Here is a 20,776-nt window from a genome sequence, read left to right on the forward strand (position 1 = left end):
TGGGTGGCAGCACTAAAAAGGTGGAACATGTGATTATGATTTGGTCCATCAACCCACAGGCAAACTGTACAGTTGAGGGATTTGCTATATTTTACATGCAGGACACATGCACACTGAATAACAAGTAGTCACATGCAAAATACATGTTCATTTGTCAGATATGTTGAAGATACATTCAATGCATGTCAGCTTGTCTGTAAGATAAATACAGAAGAAATCTATTATATGTCTATAGTGTTGAACATGCAAATGCAGAAAACATGTTTTATATTGACTATAAATATTGTATTGCATTGTTGAACATAGTGAAAAAAAATCTTTAGTATTAGTAGTAATGCACAGCCATCTTTAGAGAGAAAACAATATAGCCTGAGCTACCTATGCAGACTGGGTTCATTTGACTGCATGCATGGCAGAGGTGGATGTGAGAACAAACAGAGTAGGTAGATCAAGAAGGGCAGGATGTCAGTGTTTCTGTATGCAGTGACATGCCAGTGTTTCTGTATGCAGTGACAGCATGGCACCCTTCTGTTACATTACATTACTATTCTTTGACTTTTAACTTAAGGCCTTGTTGCTTTTACAGAGCTCTATGCCGCATAAGGCCACATCACTGGACTGAGGGGCAAAGAGGAATCTTTCAGGTCGAAAGTCAACAATGTGAACAGTGTGCCCATTGACTAACACTGTGGGTCTCCTCAGCCAGCTAGCCAACTAGCCAAAGTGGAGAGAATGAGCATGTAACAGAAGTGAGCATGCACCAAACCAGACTCGCATGCAAGAGAAATGGTGTTCTGTACAGCTTGCACACCATGGAACCCTTTTAATAAAAAGTAAAAAATCAAAACAAAAAAGGAAATTCCGGAGGGGTTGTATGTCAGAAATTCAAATTTGCCATGTTTGCAACTCTCTGAAAAATAAACAAAGCTTTCCATGTGGTTTTCTCCCTTCAGGGTACCTATTTTCTATGCTGCTCTAAACCACTACTGCAGCCTAGACTTGCCCATTTGTGCAAAATGTTTAAGGATACTGGGCACTGTGTTTGGCGCAGCTGTTGCTAGGTCTACAGACCTTCCACAGTTGCAGGGTGCCATTGTCAGCCTGGGCATGTTGAAACTAGGTGGACAAAGGACATACTGCCCTATGCCCCGAATGACTAGGTTCTATAGACAGCAAAGCTGGAAGGAAATACAGGCATTTTTAAATGACGGTGGGTTTTGAACTGTTAGGCGGATTTTCCTTCTTCAGTAAAATTCTGCCCACTTTGCGAGTCCCCCAGCATTTTTGCGAGACTATTGTTTTTTTGGACTAATCCTCCTGAATGTGTGGGATCCGTTTTCTACACTCACTCATTCTTTTACTATGTGATTGGACACCCTGTTTACCTCTTTTGGGTACTTTTTAATGGAGTTATGCTTTCCTCCATCTTTGCCGACATATACATTTTACTATTGAAGCACGCAGCATTTTCTGCAGTGTTGCTGGAAGCTCCTTGAGCTTTCCTTTTTATTTCACCTGGGTCAACTACTGTTACCAGGGCAGGGGACACCCCTTTGTCCCTCCTGTGTTTTATTGTGTGAGATCAGCACACCCAACCTTATGTGGAGTGCTGAGGGGAACATGGTCTCCCTTTTCTCACTATTCTAGTAACCTTTACTTACTGTTACAAGTTCATCTGACAGGCTGGTCGTAATGTACTTTTTTGCATGACTTTTTGTGGACTTCTACAGCAGGTTGTCTTCCCAGCTGCAGTAGTGGACACAGGGGTCACCATTTGACTTAAACGGTGGCTGTACTTTTTTAAGCCCTATTCCTGATGACATGCCCTTACTTGAGCCTTCTTCTACCTGCCTGGATGGGGGAGGTCCTGATGGGTCTTGTCTTTGCGGGCTTCCCTTGGAAAGCACACCAAGGATCTCTGAGTGCCTGAAAGGCCATGAAGTGTGGGAGTTAACCAGTTTGAACTAACGCTCAAACAGCACATTCTATATTAATTGGTGGCCCAAACATATCTGGAAAACAATGCTAGCATCCAATACGTGTGAAGTATTATATATATATATATGTATAAAAACCTTCAATCAACACATGACATAGCCTGTCAAAAATATTAGGGAAACATGCTGTTGCAACCTGGCACTATTCAAGAAAGGGAGATTATATATAACATTTGCTATGCAAAACATGACACTTGAGCATACATAGGTTTCAAATGTTATCATCAGTAACATTTGACCTCTGTTAGTTTAACAGTGTTTTATTAGGACATGCCATGCATGATGAGTGTTTTTTGTATCAGACAAGAGCTAGGAAAAACCATTGTTTCTGGTCTTATTGCAAAAGGTTATGCATACAGGCCTACTGGGCCAACGGACACTTCAGCACTGCCTTACCATTTGCAGACGTTCCCGGCACTCCTTCAGTTCGGTATCATCAAGAATGAAAACTGGTGGAGGGGGGAATTCTTCTGGCAGAAAGGTGTCAATGGTTTGTACGCTTTTTGAAATTATATTCTGGCTTGAAACTGTTAAGAAAATATAAACAAATAAAGTGAAATCAAGCAATTATCTCAATAATAGGGTGTCTAAATGATTGCCTGAACATAGACACGACAAATATTTTGCTTTCAGCTATAGATTCTCCTTCCCCGTTATGTGCCACGTTACTCAACATAGTAACTCTTATACCAATACCTCTGCCTCTCCCCGGTTACCTTGAAGTACTCTTCTTGAAATGTCTGTGGCATCAAGTGACATGGTAACAGAATGCTGCTATGTAATGGGATGTCAAACCGCTCTTGGCTGCACCCTATTCTTCCATCGGTGGTTGGAACTTGGTTGAAGAGAATAGGGTTCCACAACACAATTATCGTTGCCATTATACAACTGGCTTGTGTTGTTAGAACTTCAACAATCTAATTTATCAAGGTTGGCAGACCACCTGCCGCCAAATGAGTGAATAATAATCTGGGGCCTCTGCCTTCCTATCCTCATGTGCCCCAGATATTCCCACACGACTGACTGGCTGTTGTGAACAACCACATAAGGATCCCCAAATAAAGATTGTACCTAGCCTAATTACCTAGCAGAGGAAAGGGACACTAGAAAAGTGGTATTCCATGACAACTGGTCATTGGAGTAATGGATTTAAATACTTCAAAGCAAAAAGGAAATTAAAAAGATGAAATACCAGACAGAGGGAAAACAGAGTTTTATGAAGGGTCTGCTTAGCAACTGTATTCTCGAATAAAGGACCTGCCTCTCTAAAGTTCTGCAAACAGCGGCCAATTATGACATACAGGATTCAACCCAGATGGAACCCCATGTGATAATGTTGCCACATTTGATTACATAGTGCTTTTGCATTCAATGTAGAATTAACTAATGTTGTGGAAAAATGTGTAAAATATTTTGTGTAATGTATGAATGAACCCTTTCACACATGCTTAGACCCTCAACCCCACATAGATCAGCAACGAAAGCATAGGTTTATGTTAAAATGGAAACGTAGATTATTAGCGACAAACTGTGCTAACAGAAAGTGGGCAGGAGAATGTGGGCAACAAACCAAAATTCTCCTACCCCCTTCTCATGAAGCTCACTTCTGTTCCTTGAATATAATTGTATGGAAATATGTCCTATGTCCAGCGCTTTGGCAAAAGCACCATATTAATAACAAATCATTATCACCATCATTTTGCACACACAAAGTGAAAGCAGATTTCATGCCAAACACAGCTTCAGGGTGGAAGTGGGCGGCAAGCTAATTTGCCCTACAATGCAAAGCCCCCCCTTGGCCCCGTCACAGAAAGGAGGAAAGTTGCTCCTCACATCTGGACGGGTGATGCCTTTTTGCAAAGAGGGGAGATCAGACTAGTTTTGCAGAGGAATGTTTAGAGCCCTTGCTACACGACTATCATTTTTAGCCTCCATAACTTCCCACAAACCTGTTACCAGATCCAAACCTAGATTTAGGCAGCAGAGATCCCTAAAATGTTAGAACAAGATCTCCCCTACCTTTTGTGCTCTAAAAGGTTGACTCTATGTCCCTTTGCACTCTCCTACTGCTAGAATTACCTGCTTCTAACCTATTTTAATTCAATTATTTACATGGTGAGACATTGCTGTAAGGTGCCTTATTCAGGGACAATTGTTTCACCTCAGTTTATTTTTTTAAACATTGTCAGAGGGCAGATTTAGCCTGAAGGCAGCAAAGGGCTGTCCAACAGAAGGAACAAAAACCTTTGCAGCTACCTCGCTTTGCCTGAAAAATCTTGCATTTCAGCACCAGAGGGCAACCTAATGACCATATTAAAGAAGTAAACAGGTTTTCAGGCCCCAAAGATTCCCTGTCAGAGATGGGCCAATCTCAGATGGACAGGCAAGAGCTTGTAGAAGGCTCAAATGGCTCCCAAAAATACTTTATTTGCCGTACTGTCTTTCCTCACTCAGGGAATGACTAGACAGATGGATGTCCTTGCTCTATGATCCTCAGCTGTTAGAGGTTTGAGACATATATGGAGGATGTTGGGAGGACCAAAGAGATCAGATAAAATAGAATGCATTTTAAAATGGATCTCTGCCTCCAAAGTCAGTCAGTGCACTTTTTCCATAAGATGAGAAACATGATTCAATATTCTCAGCCAGGCTGCTGTGGGGAAAGAGGATTTGAATGGACATAGTACTCTTTGTAACTACCATAAGAACAGTCGCCCCATCAATCAGTGACAGAACCATGGCTTACACCAAACATCAGAAAGACTGGCAAGGACAAATGGCTTTATCTTTCAAAGAAATCAGGAACCTGACAGTTTGTCGTTTCTTCAATATGTGCTATTGTATCGATAGCATTCCATAGAGTTAAATTTGCAGCTGACAACTGTCATCCGAACCGACTGCCATCCAAGCCTCCATCGCTGCCTAGCACCAACCCAAGCAATGTAGATGCCCTTCAGTAAACCTGCGTGCCGTTGGCATACAAGTGGATTGCAACATCAAATTCTTGAATCAGATCACTTGCGCTACATATAAAGATAAAACAATATGGGCAACAGGGTGGACCGCCATGGGACTCCTCATACCACCGATGAGTGGGGGACATCGAGAATCCCAACTGAACTGTAAGAGGTCTTCCACAGAAAAACAAACTGACCCACTTCAGGACCCTACTATGTGTGTGCAGCAAGAATGACAAGGATGGTCATTTGATCCACCGTGTCAAAGGCCACTAAGAGGTCAAGAAGCACAATCAAGCAGTAGGGTCACAGTGTCAGAATATGCCAAGTGCGAAAACCTGATTGTTGCGCAGTGAGGAGTACAGATTTAGGTGTGAAATCAGCTGCTAGGTACTGCCTTTTCCAGCATCTTGTCAAGGCATGGCATAGTTTGTGAAGTGTCAAAGATGGTCCTAATAATTCACAGAGTCTCCAAGAGAGTTCAAAGGTTTTTATTTTTTAAAGAAGTCAAGATGAGCATATCGTTCACGGTTAATAAGAGCAGACTGTTTAGGTTTAAAATGAGCAGACTGTTAAATGTAATGCGCCAGAGCTGGGGAGGAGGGTTGGAGGGGGGGTTGGTACACTATGGGCGTCCCTCTTGCAGCCTGTGGGTTTCTCACTTTCCTAGCCCAGGCTTCCCTTTTCCACAGGTTGGCAACTAGAGATCGGTAACACTGACTATCTAGTGCTTGCTGGTAGTGAGGGCCTAAAAGCAACAACTATATCTATATGGCTCCCACCAGGGACTTTCTAAAGATGCCCTAGCCTAAAACTCCCCAGGGTTGTCAATATGGCTTGATGGGAGAAAGTGCCAATGGCAGATATTCTGGTTCATCCTCTCAGTCACTCTCTTTCTCTCTGATCGGACTACGCCCTATATTCTTCTCATCTCATCTCCTATGCCATGATCACCCTCGCAGGGATAAGATGCCCTGCTCACCCTCTAGGGATAGGATGCCCTGCTCACCCTCTTCCATCCCTCCAATGTCTACTTTCTCTCTCCTCTTTAGTCCCCTCTTTTCACCTCTCTACAAACTGTTTCTCACCTCTCTATGTGAGAAACCTGAAGGTGTCTCACTTACTAGTCGCCAGGGATCTGTCATCCAGGTGGCCAGGACACGGCCATTGCTATTGGATCCAGTTCCTGGGGTGGACCAGTGCGGGAGGATCACCTGGACGGGGGGGGGGGGTTCCTCAGGGAGTGGAAGTGGGACACCGATGGGTGAGACGCGGTATCCCCCTTCTTATAACACCTTTTCCCCATCCTACCCCATAGGTTACTCAGACACTCTACCTTCCTCCTCTTTCCCGACACGAACACCTCCGCACACCACGAAAGACGATACCAGAGCAGTTTACCTGATATGTACCACCACAAGGGTCATGCAAAGTCAGGCAACTGAACAGAAACACACACACCCAAAGGCCCTTTGGGATAAAAGGTGGAGCACGAGAGCACAATATTATCAAGGCAGACAGCACAACGAGAGAGTTAACTCAGCACAGCAGTTCAAGAGGAGGAGAAAGATGGCGTGAATTGAGAGGGTTGACAGGAGAGAAGCAACCTTGCCCTTTCCAAGCCAGGCCCGTGAGACCACCACTTAAGGAATTGTAAGACCGCGAACAATAGCCAGCGTGTGTTGCAGCAGATGTCAACGGTATACAGGGCCCTCCTTCGCTGATAACCAAGCTGGGGAGAGACACTAGCCACCGTGGTACCGGCATTGACTCCAGAGACAAGAAAGGCCAAGCCATTCATCACAGCCGGTGAGTCGAGGGGAGAGCCGATAAGAAACCGAACTGTGTTGAACGAAAGTAGCAAGCAGCTAATTTACGAAAGTACAAAGAACTGTTGATATGAAAGGGGAAAACCAGCTACAGAGGAGTCAGGCACCACACGGGTGCTCACTGGGGGAAACTCTGGGCGACTACCCTATTGTTGAAACTATTGTTACCAGAAGGCCTTGAGAAAGTTCAAAGGGGTCTAGTAAAATCCTCTGTACAGTCGAAAACTCTTTGACCGACAGAAGATTGTAAAGCTAAGGGAAGTGAATCCCGCATCATAGGAACTGTTCAAGAAACTGTGTAATTGGCAAAGTTGGTGAGTGTGAACCCGACGGGGGGATGCCGATAAAGAGGGGGCAAAGCCAAAAGTCCCAATGAATAGTGTGTTGACAAGAGTGAACCCGACAGAGGGATGTCCACAGTGAACTGTTTAAAAAGACATCAAGACTTGTGAATCTCACAGATGAGATTGCGTTGAAAGCCGCAGTGAACCCGACGGAAGCAAGGCAAACAGTTGAGAGGGGTCTGAACCCGGAAGAGGGGGATCCAAAGGTGAAAAGCCATCACTCATCGAAAAAGGCAGACAGAGGGAAGGCAAGCAATCGAGAAGGGTCTGAGCCCGGAAGAGGGAGACCCGGGGGTGAAGAAATATCACCTCCAATACTATCAGGAAGGAACTTTTGTTTATTATTTTGAACCCATACGACCCTCAGAAGCAAGAAACTTAACTACCGAAGGTCCTGATGTTGCAAAGAACGTTTTGGTGGGTCTCAGCCCGGAAGAGGGGGATCCAGGGGTGAAAAGGCATCAACCAACATAGAAGCAGAAGAGAACTTTTGTTTATTATTTTCGAAATACATCAGGTCCTTGGAGGCAAGAGACTTTTTGTAGAAAAGAGACTTAATCACGGAAGGCTCTGATAGTTGATAGCAGAACTGTTGGCTCGTGCTGGGAAAGCTTGAGCGTGTGCTGATCTCAGGAGTCCTGCCTTGCCGTGTGCTCAAAACATAGGGAAGGGAGTCCCAGACTACCACATCCCGAAATTTCTTTTTATACATAACAACATTTATTGATTTCTCTGTTCTCGTGGGTTAGCCCAAGTCTCGGCATGTGCCCGTGCCCATAGTGTCATTACTGGATCAACCCAAAGGTCATGACGGTTGGTTAGGCATTTTTTTCTCCAGCCTTGCTAAAGATCAGCACATTGGCTGGGGGGTGGGAGGGTCACCCGGGTCAGTCCAGTTTCATGGTTACCCCACTTCCTGGGACTTCTGAGGCCAGCCTCTACAGTTGTATATCCTCCTCTCCAGAGCCATATAGTGCAACATTTCAGCAGACCATTGGCCGAGACGTGGGCAGACTGATGAACCCCATAGTGTGGCGATGAGCCTTTTAGCTAGCCCCAGTACGGTTGATATTACTGTTTTTTTCATATTTAGTAAACACCACCTCCCCCCATATACCCAATAGCGCCAGTCGGGGTTCATTCGGGATCTGGGAGCCTAGGACTCTAGGCAGTTGGTCAAAACATTTGCTCCAGAATACCTGTAGCCGTGAGCAGTCCCACCACATGTGAAAAAATGTGCCACCCTCCATCCCACAGTGCAGGCAGTTATCCCGGTCTAGCACCCGCCAGTGAACCAGGGCTGTTCTAGCGCGGTACACCCGGTGTAGAACCTTGAACTGGATAAGGCGAAGTCTAGCCTCTATACCTATCTCCCTCAGGAACATAAGTGCCTCCACCCAGTCTTCCCGGTCTAATGGCCCAACATACCATCCAGTTCTCTATGAGCCAAGATAGCTCCTGGGATCCAAATGCTGTCCATACCTGATACAGTGCGGAAGAGGCCCTCGTGGTGATGTGATTTGGAAAGATGTTGGCTTCTATGGGTGAACATTCGGTAACATCTGCCAGGGCAGGGGACTACATCCCAATGGCGTGCAACATTTGTATACATCGGTAGTGTTCGGATTTGGGAAGCCCATGTGTTGTCTGCCAGGGTACGTATACAGTGTATATCGTGTCTCTCCCGAGTTCCCATGTGTCTCTCCCGAGTTCCCATGTGTCTCTCCCGAGTTCCCATGTATCCAGTCATTGGCCACACCAAGCTGCGCTGCCCAGTACTATCTCCGTAGTCCCAGTCCGCCCTCCCACACCGATCTCTGTAGCGTCTTAAGGGCAAGGCGTGGTTGTCCCCCTCTACAAAGCAGGCAGCGGAGGATACCCTCTATCCTGGCAAAGTGATGCAGGGATCGGGCATGGGTTGGTTCTGCAGCACATATAGAAATCGCGGGAGCATTTTAAAGAGTGCAGCCTTGCTCATTAATGTCAATGGTAGGGCTTACCAGTGCACGGTGTCTGACGCAAACCGGTCTATCACTGGGTTAAGGTTAAGACGGATGAAGTCCTCCATGCTGGGTCTTATGTGAATGCCTAAGTATTTAAACCCGGATATCGAGACAAAATATGGACAGTCTTGGGGAATGGCCCGATTCCCTCCCTGTAGCGCAAAATCCCTGGTAATCCAACAAAGTTTCCATTATTGTCCCTATGGAGAGCGAGGTCACATATGTACAGCAGGAGGTCATCGGCATAGAGTGAGACCCTGTCTTCCCCTCCCAAAGTCCATTCAAAGTCCCCCCTGCCCCCATTCCAGAGCAGTTCGCAGCTTGATAGCTAGCGGCTTGAGGGCAAGAGTGAATAGTAAGGGGGAAAGGGGACACCCCTGTCGCGTCCCATGCCTTAGAGCAAACCTCCTAGAAGATACCCCATTGACCCGCACCATTGCCTCAGGAGAAGTGTAAAGCACCGAATCCAATTTGTCTCAGAATCTCCCAGAGGGCTGCCCAGTCGACCGAGTCGAACGCTTTCTCAAAGTCGATCGCGAGGAATGCTGCCGGGGCAATGCGCACCAAGGAGTTTTCAATGGCCAACTGGACCCGTCGTAGGTTCATTCAAGTGGATTTAGAAGGCATATAACCACATTGGTCTGGATGAATAAGTGAATCTATAACCCCAAGTAGAGGGTTGGCCAGAACTCGTGCTAGGATCTTAGAATCCCCATTGATGAGTTATATAGGCCTATAGGATGCACATTCCTCTGGCAGATTCCCGGGCTTTGGTAGAACAATTTGTGCCCATTTTAAGTCTGGGGGAGAGTGCCATCCTTTTTGCATTTTAAGAAGAGGCAGTGCATCGGTCCAACAGTCGGTGTCTTTGAGTCTTTTCCAGATCTCCAGCGGGAAGCAATTGGGTCCGGGTGTTTTCCCGGACTGTAATTTTTGCATTGCGGCCACCAACTCTTCCTCAGTAATATCGACCTCAAGTTCAAGTGCCTGCTGCGCCGTGAAGTGAAGTAGTGTTATTGCATCTAAAAACTGAAATGCCCCGGGCCTCTCATTTCCCCATGGAGGGTTATACAACGTTTCGTAGAAGGCGGCAAACGCTTCTGATATGTCAGCAGCTTCTACAACCATTTCCCCTTGTGCATCTCTTATAGCCCTTATGTATCCTTTGTCTCTGTCTCGCCTTTCCAGCCATGCAAGTGCCCTCCCCGTCGTGTCGCCAGTTTCATAGATCTGACCTTTGACTACCCAGTGCGCCGGTCTAGCATGATCTAAAGCCAAATCGCGCAGCGCTTCTTGTGCCGTGACCAGCGCAGCCTGTGCGGCCCGGGAACCAGTCGCAAGGAACACCTCCTCCACTTCAATGACCAATTCTTCCGCTTTCTCTACCTCCTTAGTGTGCCTAGCCCTTGGGGCCACTGTCAGTGATATCGCTTCACCTCTCAGCACCACCTTGTAGCCCTCCCAGAGTGTGACCGGGCTGTCTACCGACCCTTCAATGAAATCAAAGTATTCAGCAGTTTTCTGGGTGAGCCCCTCCTTTACACTGGGGACCCCAAGGTAATATGTGTTCAGACGCCACGTCGCTGTGGGTTTTGCGAGCCCACTCAAGAAACAATATAAATTGGAGATAAGGGCTTTTCCCCCTGGATTGGATAGTAGAAACATCTCAAATGCTGTTAATGCTCTAATGTAGCCTCGTTAATTGGGGGTGGCTAACAACCAGTGCCTAACTTGAAAATATTGGTGTTCATCTATTTCTGTAAGCGCCAAGTCTTTTTACATTGGTCAAATAGAATGAAATCGGAACCCTGAAACATATCTTTAAATTTATTGCATTTTGTCCTTTTCCATTTTGAAAATGAACCCTTTTCTTGACCTGGTTTAAATTGTAGATTATTAGATATTGGTGAAAAAGGGGAAGGATATGTAGTTATATGATATTGACGTACAATTTATCCCATATATTTTCTACTAAATTGGAAAATCTGACTGGCGTACATATTCCTGGGTCGATCTTGTTTAGGAAGCCAAAGTAATTCTGCTATACACGGCCCGCAAATAGCATTTTTCATCTTGGCCCATATTTATCCGAGGACAAGGAAAACCATTCTCTTAGCACTCATAAGTGTGCTGCTTGATTATATTTTTATAAAATTGGGAAGACCTAAAACCCCCTTGTTTGTGGGAATCATCAAAGTTTTCATTGCTACTTGAGGGTGTTTTTTGTTCCAAATGAATTTTGAGATCATGCTATGTAACTCCCAGACGAACGGTTGTTGAGTTAACTCTATACATGGATTGTAGCGAGTTAGTTAAGTAAATTCCTAGTAGTTTGACTTTATCTTTAGCCCACACAAAATCAGGATTAGCTGAAACCTGAACTAATTGATGAGGTGTTAATGATAAATTTAGTATTTCTGATTTTGCATAATTTATTCTTAGACCTGCCACCTTACCAAACTCCTCCAGTTCCTGCATAAGCCCCTTCAGTGATTCCTCCGGTTCAATGACCGTGACCAGCATGCCGTCTGCACACGCCATTATTTTATTATGTTCAGTCCCGAATGGTATCCCTTGTATTTGATCTGTTTGTCTACCTAAAAAGGGTTCCAAATGTATAGCATACAATAGCGGGGATAATAGGCATCCTTGCTTCGTGCCTCGTTGAAGTGCGATTGGAGCAGTCAACTGTCCATTTATAGAAACCCTAATCTTGGGGCCAATATAGTTAACGCGTATAATATTTATAAAAATAGGGCCAAATCCCATAGCCTCCAAAACTCTAAACAAAAAAGACCACTCCACCCTATCAAACGCTTTCTCTGCGTCTAGTGCCAGGAAGAGCGCTGGTTGTCGTTTCTTGCTTGTCTTTTCAATCAAATGGCAAGCCCTCCTAATATTGTCATGGATTTGTCTTTGTTTAATAAAACCAGATTGGTCGTGGTGAATCAAGGACGCTAAGATATCCACCATTCTAATAGCAAAAATGTTTGTATAGATTTTTGCATCTAAATTAATCAAAGCTATAGGTCGATACGATCCACATTCCGTACGAACTTTGGTGGTTTTGGGAAGACGGACCATTTTAGCTTCCTCCATGGAGGGTGTTATGTTGGCTGTTTCCTTAAACGAGTTATAAAGTTTTTTCAATATTGGGATCAATTTCAGTTAAATGTTTGATAAAATAGGGCCGAGTACCCATACAGGCCTGGAGCTTTATTCATCGGGAGGCCAGATATAACCTGTGTGATTTCTGTCAACCTTATTTCTTGTTCCAAAAGTTCACGTACCCGATAAGAAATTTCTGGAAAAATATTATTAATCAAACGTATACAGTGGATTATCAGATTTATATAGCTTGGAGTAAATTCCTCAAATTGTAGAAGTATCTGTGAAGTGGCTGTTACTAACTGCCCATTAGTATCTTTCACACCCTGACTTATGCGTGACGCCTGAGTTTGCCTTAATTGTCTAGCCAAGATTAGATCCGCTTTATTCACCTTTATCTAGTATTTTTTGCTTAGCATATAGTAAACATTTTTCTGCGTTCGCTGTCTGCAATAACTGTAGTCTCCCCCCCCAACATTCCTATATACCTTCTTAACCGATAAACTTCCATCCGTTTCCATTCTTTTCATTATATGTTTCAGTTCCTGCTCCAATTCGGACTCAATGGCTACCCGCTGTTTATGTCTACAAGCCCCCTCTGAAATGAGTTCCCAGCAAAATGTTGCTTTAAAGGCATTCCATAAAGTGTTCATTGCAATGTCCCCCGTATCATTTAGCTCAAAGAATTCTTCAATCCTGCCCCCTAATTTCGCCCTTACCACCGAATCCCTAAGTACCTCTAACAGGCATGCGCAGGATCAAATCCTTGTGATCTTGCCCGAAGGGAAGAGAATCCCTATTTCCAGGGGCGAGTGGTCCGACAAGGCGATCGGGTGAATTTACATTTTTGTAATCCATCCCTGGAGCATAGATGAAGACCAGATATAATCAATGTGTGAACATTATTTATGGACATCGGAATAATGTGCATAGCCTTTCTCCAACCCTTTCAATGTTACCCAGACATTCAAAACTGCTAGCTGCTCTACTTTTCTTTGCAGTCCTTGTGAGGAAGGGGAATTACCTTATATGGTACTCATGCTTCTGTCTCTAAGAGGATGCCATGCTAAATTAAAGTCCCTAAAAATTAACCTTTCCCCCACCATATAAGACTCCATTTTGGCTAGTGCCCTCCTCAAGAACTTATCTTGGCCTGTGTTTGGGGCATGAAGAGATTCCAAAGTTACCACTATCAATTCTATTTCGGCTATAATAAATATATATCGGCCCTCCTTGTCTGCTTTGGATTTAATTAATTTAAATTGTGCCTCCTTTCTTATTGCAATGAATACCCCAGCCGTTTTCTTCTGAGTGTTTGCTTGAATAATAGTGGGATAGTGTCTAATATATAATCGGGACCTATCCTTTTGTTGTATGTGGGTTTCTTGTAATGCCAGAACTTGTGGGTGATGCCGTGAAAAAAACGCATCCAATTTCTTACATTTCACTGTGGTATTCAATCCCTGAATATTAAGGGATATGCACTTGAATGTTATAAAATTTTAATTTCGCAAAACTGCCATGATTTCTGACCTTTTCCCTGAACACATTTCTGTAACCAACTGTGGTGAATTACCTCCCCAATCCCAAATTTTGAACTTTCATCCCCCCAACAAACAAAACACCCCAACAACTCTCAACCTCCCCTGCCCCCTTCCCTGGTTTGACCCAATGTACCTAAAGTACCCTCCTCCATCCCAACTCGACTTTCGGTCATCTCTTCCTCCAGGGAGACCAGTAGGGTTTACTAACACCCTCTTCTCCTCCACCTGTTGATTCCAAGTTGGGGTAGCTCAGCCCGAGCCTATAGATCCATTGCTTCTCTGGCACAGCACTCGTTTGTTTCCTTTCTCACACCCTATCAGTTTCCTTTTGAAGGGCTAGATTGCGGGCCTTTAAGATGTGGATTCCAGCGGGACCAATTTTGGGCTCTGCTTCATACGTCTCCTGTCTCTCCACTTTGACTTCTTTGCGTAGCGCCAGGTGTTACAATCCTCTTCGTTAGTTTATCATGAGTGTGGGCCCCTTCCTCTTCTTCGATTTTCAGTAGGTCTATGCCTTCTTCCTGGGAGGTAACCCTATGTTGTCTCCCTTCTATAGCAAATGTTAAGCCAAATGGGAAAGTCCATATATATTTTATCTTCCTGGCTTGCAGCTCTTTCACCACTATTCACATTCTTCTGCACTTCTAAAGTGTAAGCTGGGAGAGGTCTTAAAATAGTTGTATTGTGGAGCCATTATATGTAAAAGGGTTGACTTGTCTGGCTGCATTCTGAATTTTGTGGATAATCGCTGCATGCTACCAGGACGTCCCTGGGGCGCATTCCAGGACCAGCTCTTTTTGGGCCCAACCTGTGGACACGGTCTATAGGTATAGTCTCTTATTCCTCTGAGCCCAGAATTTCTTTGAAGATAGAAACTATTGCTTCTTTTAAGCCAGGATATCCACCTGTTTCTGCAAGGTTTCTAACTCGAATGTTTTCATTCTACAAATCCTCGCACTGAATCTCTAGGTTATGTGTTGTTCTTGCCAGGTGGTCCACCAATTCCTCTGTTTGTCTATGGTCTTGAGTAAGCTCCTGTAACGCTGTTTCGTTAACAGCCATACAATCCCCCAGGTCTGTTAGGTCTGTCTTGAAGTCGGTGATCATTTGCTTAATTTTTGAGGTGAATGCCATGAATTGTGTTCGAAACGAAGCACTGAAAGAAGTTTGAAAGTCCTGAAAACATTTTGCAAAATTTTCTTTTGCGCCGCCATTGTTATAGGGAGATGTGACGGAGAGCTAGCTACATTGGTCTGCTGAATCCTGGATGTCCTAGCCCAGATGTCTTGTAGAGGGGCTAACCTGAGGTGCTTGAAGCATGGGTCGGCTTGGTGCCCCGACTTTCTTTTTTAGCACCCAGCATATGGCACCTACTACTAATGGGGTGTCCCCTGTTACGTTGTGCTCTTGACCAAGGCAGTAGAGTAGCTTGAGGAGTCGACCCCGTGGGACTGCGTAGAGAATCTTCTCGACGGCACACTGAGCTATCTTTGCCTGGTAGTCTGGTCCTCAACCTCTCTGCCTGACGTTTACTGTCTGTCCAATAGCCACTGAGGTAGAAACTAGCGGAGGAGCCGGGAAACGTCACTAAACAGTCCCTGGGTTTGCAAACAACAGGTTCTCAAAACACTTTGGCTTGTACGTGCTGGGTGTGTTTCATCAGGGAGGCATTGCTTTATGATTTTGCTGAGTCGAATTGGTAATATTAGCAGTGACTTTTATGGATTATGAATTCCAAGGTGACATTCTATTCTTTATGTCATGTGTCTACTTCCCACCGCTTTCATGTAAGCACTCCTGAGCTTAGTGCATCATGATGGCGGTACTGGACCAATATATGTTATTCCTGTCCATATAGCTAATGTACCTGGCCCCATGCAGCCCTTTTTCCTTTTTACTGGAGGGCCTTTATTACTTTCCAGCCCCGCCGTGGCTTGCTCTAGCTGCGCTGTGTGGGAGCCACATAAAATACATACATGACGTGATTGATTGTTTCTGGTGCGTTGCCTCCAATGTCCTGCTTTTCATGCCAAGAGAAAAAAACACCCTTCTTCCTCTCTCGGGTCTGCTGTGCCGCCAAAGCCAGCCACCCAGTCTCTGAGGAAATCTTTGCCAGCAGCCTAGCACACGAGAACAACACGCTGTTTCATCTGCTTTTCATCTGGGAGCCTCTGTCGCCACTGCAACACATGGGCTTACTCTGCAGTATGCTTGATAATGGTAAGCTGTGATGCCACCTACCGTAATTCTGTGCTTCCCGCTGTATCCTACCGAGTGAATGGCGTGTCCCTCCTGGGTCCAACTAATCCTGGTGTAATGCACTGGGAAGAGGGATCTTTCAGGAGCTCTGCTGATCCATTCCTATGCAATGGCGTGTTCGCCTATGGTCCGCCAACCCTCCGGGTTCATAAAAGTGCTGGCGCATCCCTCCTAAATCCGCTAATCCTCCAGTATGTCAGTGGGAGAGGAAATTCTGGCAGGAGTTCTGGTATTCCGATATGATGTAATGGCGTGTCCCTCCTGGGTCCGATAGTACTCTGGCGATTCACAGCGGGCAAGAGGAGTCCTTCAAAAGCCCAGCTGATCTGCCTTTATGACCCTCGGACTCTCTTCACAGCACCACTCCTAGGTCTGCTAATGCATAATTGTAGCTCAATCGGGGGCCGGAATGCAAACACAGGTCGCTCACCTCAGGGCACGGGTGTGGTCATCCCGCGTATCAGTCCCGCCACAACCATGTCCATTTGCCACTCTTGCTACAGTGCGTTCATAGGGATCACCAAACGTTTGAATGCGACTTAGACCCCGACTTGGAAGGGGAGTCCACCTCTACTCAGCTTTGCATTTGCCTCTGTGTCCACCTCGGGAGGAGCTCCGCCGGCACACGTCTTCAGTGCTCGGCAGCCATCTTGGAATCCCTTCTTTCTCTTATGAACCTCATCCCACACTTTGTTTGTATTTAGCGTAAGGATTGGCAATAGCTTTCTTAGTATAGGCCCTTTTATTTTGACAAGACGCCACTAGGACTGCCTTATTATTTGATGGTCATAGCTTGCTCCCATCTTAGATTTAGATTAGGCGTTTTTCCAACACGCATATACAGTTTAATAAACACCCTTGAACTGTGATCACTAGTGTCTGTCTTTACTGTTGCCACCATGAGTTCCTCACATCTACAAGATTCTTCCAATCTCTCAAAAGACCCTTCTCCTCACCCCTCTACTACACAAAAGTCCCTATCTAAGCCACTATGCCTTAATATTACCACACTATCTTGCCTATCTCTTCCAATTAACACTTTCTTCTTCACTCCACCCGCACCACTGCTTCCACTACTACCTTGCACTTTCTCCTCACCCTCCTATCTCTTTCTCTCTCTCTGTCTGTCTCTCTCTCTCTCTTTACAACTCAACTGGTACCATCTCCCTAACAATCAATAGATCACCTGTACTCTGCTCCAACTCTGCCACCAACTCTTCAGCACTCCACTCTACGCTCGTTCTCTGCCTGAACTCTTGGTCCAACTCCACACCACCTGGCCTCACCCCTGCAACCCATACTCTGCTTTCCAATAATACCCCTTATATACTATTCTCTTCCTGATTCCAACTCCCCGCTTCCATTGGTTCCATAACTCAACTGTCTGTGGCCAATCTGTGCTTTTTTTTCCCCAGGAGCTGGGTTAAACAGGTGCAAAGCGTAAAAAAAAAACTCTAAGCCCCAACCCCTTTTGCATGTCTGCAGGGAAGCAGCAAGGTGCTCAGGCTCCTCGTTTTCAATGTGGCTTCCTTCAGGTGCTGGTGAGGGTTTTTGTTTCTTGTCTGTTCCACTGCCAGTCTCTCGTGACTCCATTTGCGTGGGGTCCCCTCAGGGTTTGGGAGGTCAGCTGTCTCATCTACGGCAAGAATTCCTGTCCCTTCCATTCCCACTTGTGATTTTGTTCGCCTGGCTCTGGTCAGGGTTTTCTTAGTTTCTCACTGGTGCATTCTGGGAATTGTGGTTCTGACACATAAGAACATGGTCCACGCATAGTAATGGAGGCATAATGCGACAGAGTGGTACAGACATTAACAGCCATGGCACAATAAAAGGACTGACCCAGATAGACCTCCAGCTCCAGGTCGGGGGAAAGAGGGTCCCAAGCCCCTGCTGACCCTGTAACAGAAAGGAGGAAAGTTGCTCAGCACAGATGGATGGGCGATGCCTTTTTGAGAAGAGGGGAGATTAGTCCAGTCTTACAGAGGATGGGGTCAGAGCCCTTGCTACAGAGACACATTAAGCATTAACCGCAAGGGTTATAAAGCTTTCACCAAAACAATGTAAACATTTTTTAGTAGGTATTGAATCATCTATATTTTTGGTAAGTTTAAGAGAAAAAAATGTGTTAAGAGGAAGGGCGTCAGAATCCTCCCAGGGCCAAAATTATTTGTGGGAGAAACAGGCGCAGAGACTGGGTGAGTCCTTGATTCCATTTCCTCTCAAATTGCTTTGTTTTTAAGAAAAAAAAGCCTACTGATGAAATAACCCTTTTAAATGGAAGCATACCAAGTGAGACACACAAATGAATGAGAACAAATGTTTGAAAGGGAACTCTAGACTGATTTAAGGTTGCAGAAATTTGACGAGCAAACACTTTTTTTCTAAGACTTCATAACATTTCTAAGCCAATTTAGAACCTCCTCAGACGGAGCTCGTGAGCGTTTGCCAGGGTGCCTTAACTGGCATTATTTTGGCAAACGATACAGGAGTACTAAGGGTCCACCCTAATCATGTAGGTCCTCTCGAAAGCCAGTGTCTCGTTGGGAAGCCCTCTTACACGTTGAAATACCTGGTCTGCACTATATAAAACTATGCAGACAAATAAATGACATTGCAGCCAGCACATACCAGCACATAGGGGAGCATAGGTGAGATCCAGAATGTCAAAAATCCAAAACCTCTCTGGTCAGGAGGGTGTGACAGACACCAAATCAAATTGGCGCCCTTGGAATATTCTCGACTTCTGAAGAACCTTTGTATTCAAAGGTATCGATGGAAACAGATACTGGAACCACACACTTCTATTCCAGGATCAGGGTATTACTAAAGAGTCCTTCACTCTCACCCATCCAGAATGCATAGAGAGGAAGCTACTTTTTGGTTTTGGAGCTTCATCTGTGCCATTTATCAGCTTAGCAACAGGAGGACACACATTCCAATGAAGTGACCATTTGTAAGGGTTGAGTAAACCTGCAGTGCTCGAGAGAGAATGATCCTTGCTCAGCAATTGCTCCCACAAATCCACTGCCAGAAAACAAAGCTGGCAATAGCTAATGTTTCCTTGCTTGTAGACATACAACAATGGAGGTAGAATTATTTGTAAACACTAGTATGCATTTCACAAAAAGGTCTGGGAGTCCCTCTAACCAGAACGAACACGGCCAAATAACCTGTTCCATGGGAAAGTGCCCATTTGGGAGGGTTTACAACCACGTTTTAGCTCACTGTACCTTTCACAGAGGAGAAATATCCATTTGCACATTAGTCTGGTCACACCCACTTAGGCAGTCCAGCACCAAAATGCTAGGCAATTCTCCTCTGAACAAGAGTACCAACAGCAACCCCATACTCGTGTTTTGGCCTAGTCGGGCCTCATCAGTTAGGTGAAGCAGCGCCTCTCTAATTGCTTACCATTTCGGTGCTGGACTCCCCGTGTGGGTGGCAACAGACTGATATGCAAATGGACCTGTGAAGGGTGCAGTGAGCTAAAACGTGGTCTTAAACCCTCCCGAGTGGAAGACATTCCATAGAACAGGTAATTTGAACCACATTAGTTCTCAGTAAAGGGGCTCTGACACCCTTGCATAACTAGCAGGCATTTACCCTTTACCGATCAGAAAAAGGAATTGAAGGCCACAAAAATGGCCTTCAGATCCTGACATGGATGCAGCAAGCACTGTCCCTCTTCTGAGCACAGATTGACAGGTGTAACTGCATGCATATCATCTGGAGCCTAGCTTATGAATACACCTGCACACAGGGAGCATCTGAAATCACCAGGCCATGCTTAAAGGGTGGCTGATGAAGTGTCCAATTGTGCCCTACTGAGAGAGTAAATTAACTATCGTGCCACCTCATATCCAAGTTACAAAGTTGAGGTGTGTAGATGGGCTCTTTGATTGACAGGCAGCTGTCAAATTATAAATTGCTAATTGAACTGAGTGAACAGATAGCTACCCGTGGGAAAATAAGCCATTCTCTGTCAGTCATACGGGTATAGATATATGAGGACACTCAGAAAAATTGCAAAGGCTACCACAACTGCCATAGTCTTTGTAATGATCAAGCAAGACAAACACAGAAAAACAGGAGAAACTTCGAATCGTACCGAGCTCTTCCTGGTCACTAACCTAAAATACAAAAAATGAAGAGTGGCCATGTGAATTGAGGAGATTGTCATGAATTCCATTTGGAATTATTTTTTAGATAAATTAGCAAAATATCCCAGCAAATATCGAAAATGAGAACCCCCAGGTAGGAAAACATACTTCATACAAGGAGGAAGTTGATCTTCGAAACGCCTCATGTGAACAGTGACCATTTCCCGTGCTTGCCACAAGTGGGCAGATTGAACAGTTACAAACATATGACATGACCGGCATAATCAGCATTAATAATCGCTGGAAGAAAGTTAGCTTGGAAACTGTGTGTGATGCATGTTGTGTGCTGAGTGCCATACAGGCTCGGACTGGCCTATAGGGCATTGCCCAAACCAAAAACTCAAAATGCTAGATATTTTACTTCACTATGCATCTAGTAGTTTTGAACATGTTGCTGAATACATATTCTTTACATTGCACAATTTGCATTACATTTTATCAAAAAACTCCCCCTTGGGTATTCAAACAGTCTGTCACAAAACGGATGAATTGCTGTGGGACACTTTCATTGGTGCCCGAGACAATGTTATGCCCCAGCATGACCCTGGTGCCATATTGAATTTGACTGTACTGAA

At 45.0% G+C, this 20,776-nt stretch overlaps 1 protein-coding gene across 3 annotated transcripts in view; it reads right to left on the reverse strand.

The window, feature by feature from the left end:
• Positions 1–20,776, reverse strand: part of LCA5 (lebercilin LCA5) — a 489,123-nt gene that overhangs the window by 122,358 nt on the left and 345,989 nt on the right. For all 3 annotated transcript variants that reach the window (XM_069606295.1, XM_069606293.1, XM_069606296.1), the window contains one exon: positions 2,394–2,524. In XM_069606295.1, coding sequence (XP_069462396.1) covers positions 2,394–2,524 — 131 coding nt within the window. The remainder of the gene's footprint in view (positions 1–2,393; positions 2,525–20,776) is intronic.

The sequence above is a fragment of the Ambystoma mexicanum genome, chromosome 4p (genome assembly GCF_040938575.1).
Source record: "Ambystoma mexicanum isolate Mex_15411 chromosome 4p, UKY_AmexF1_1, whole genome shotgun sequence".
Lineage (NCBI taxonomy): Eukaryota > Metazoa > Chordata > Amphibia > Caudata > Ambystomatidae > Ambystoma > Ambystoma mexicanum.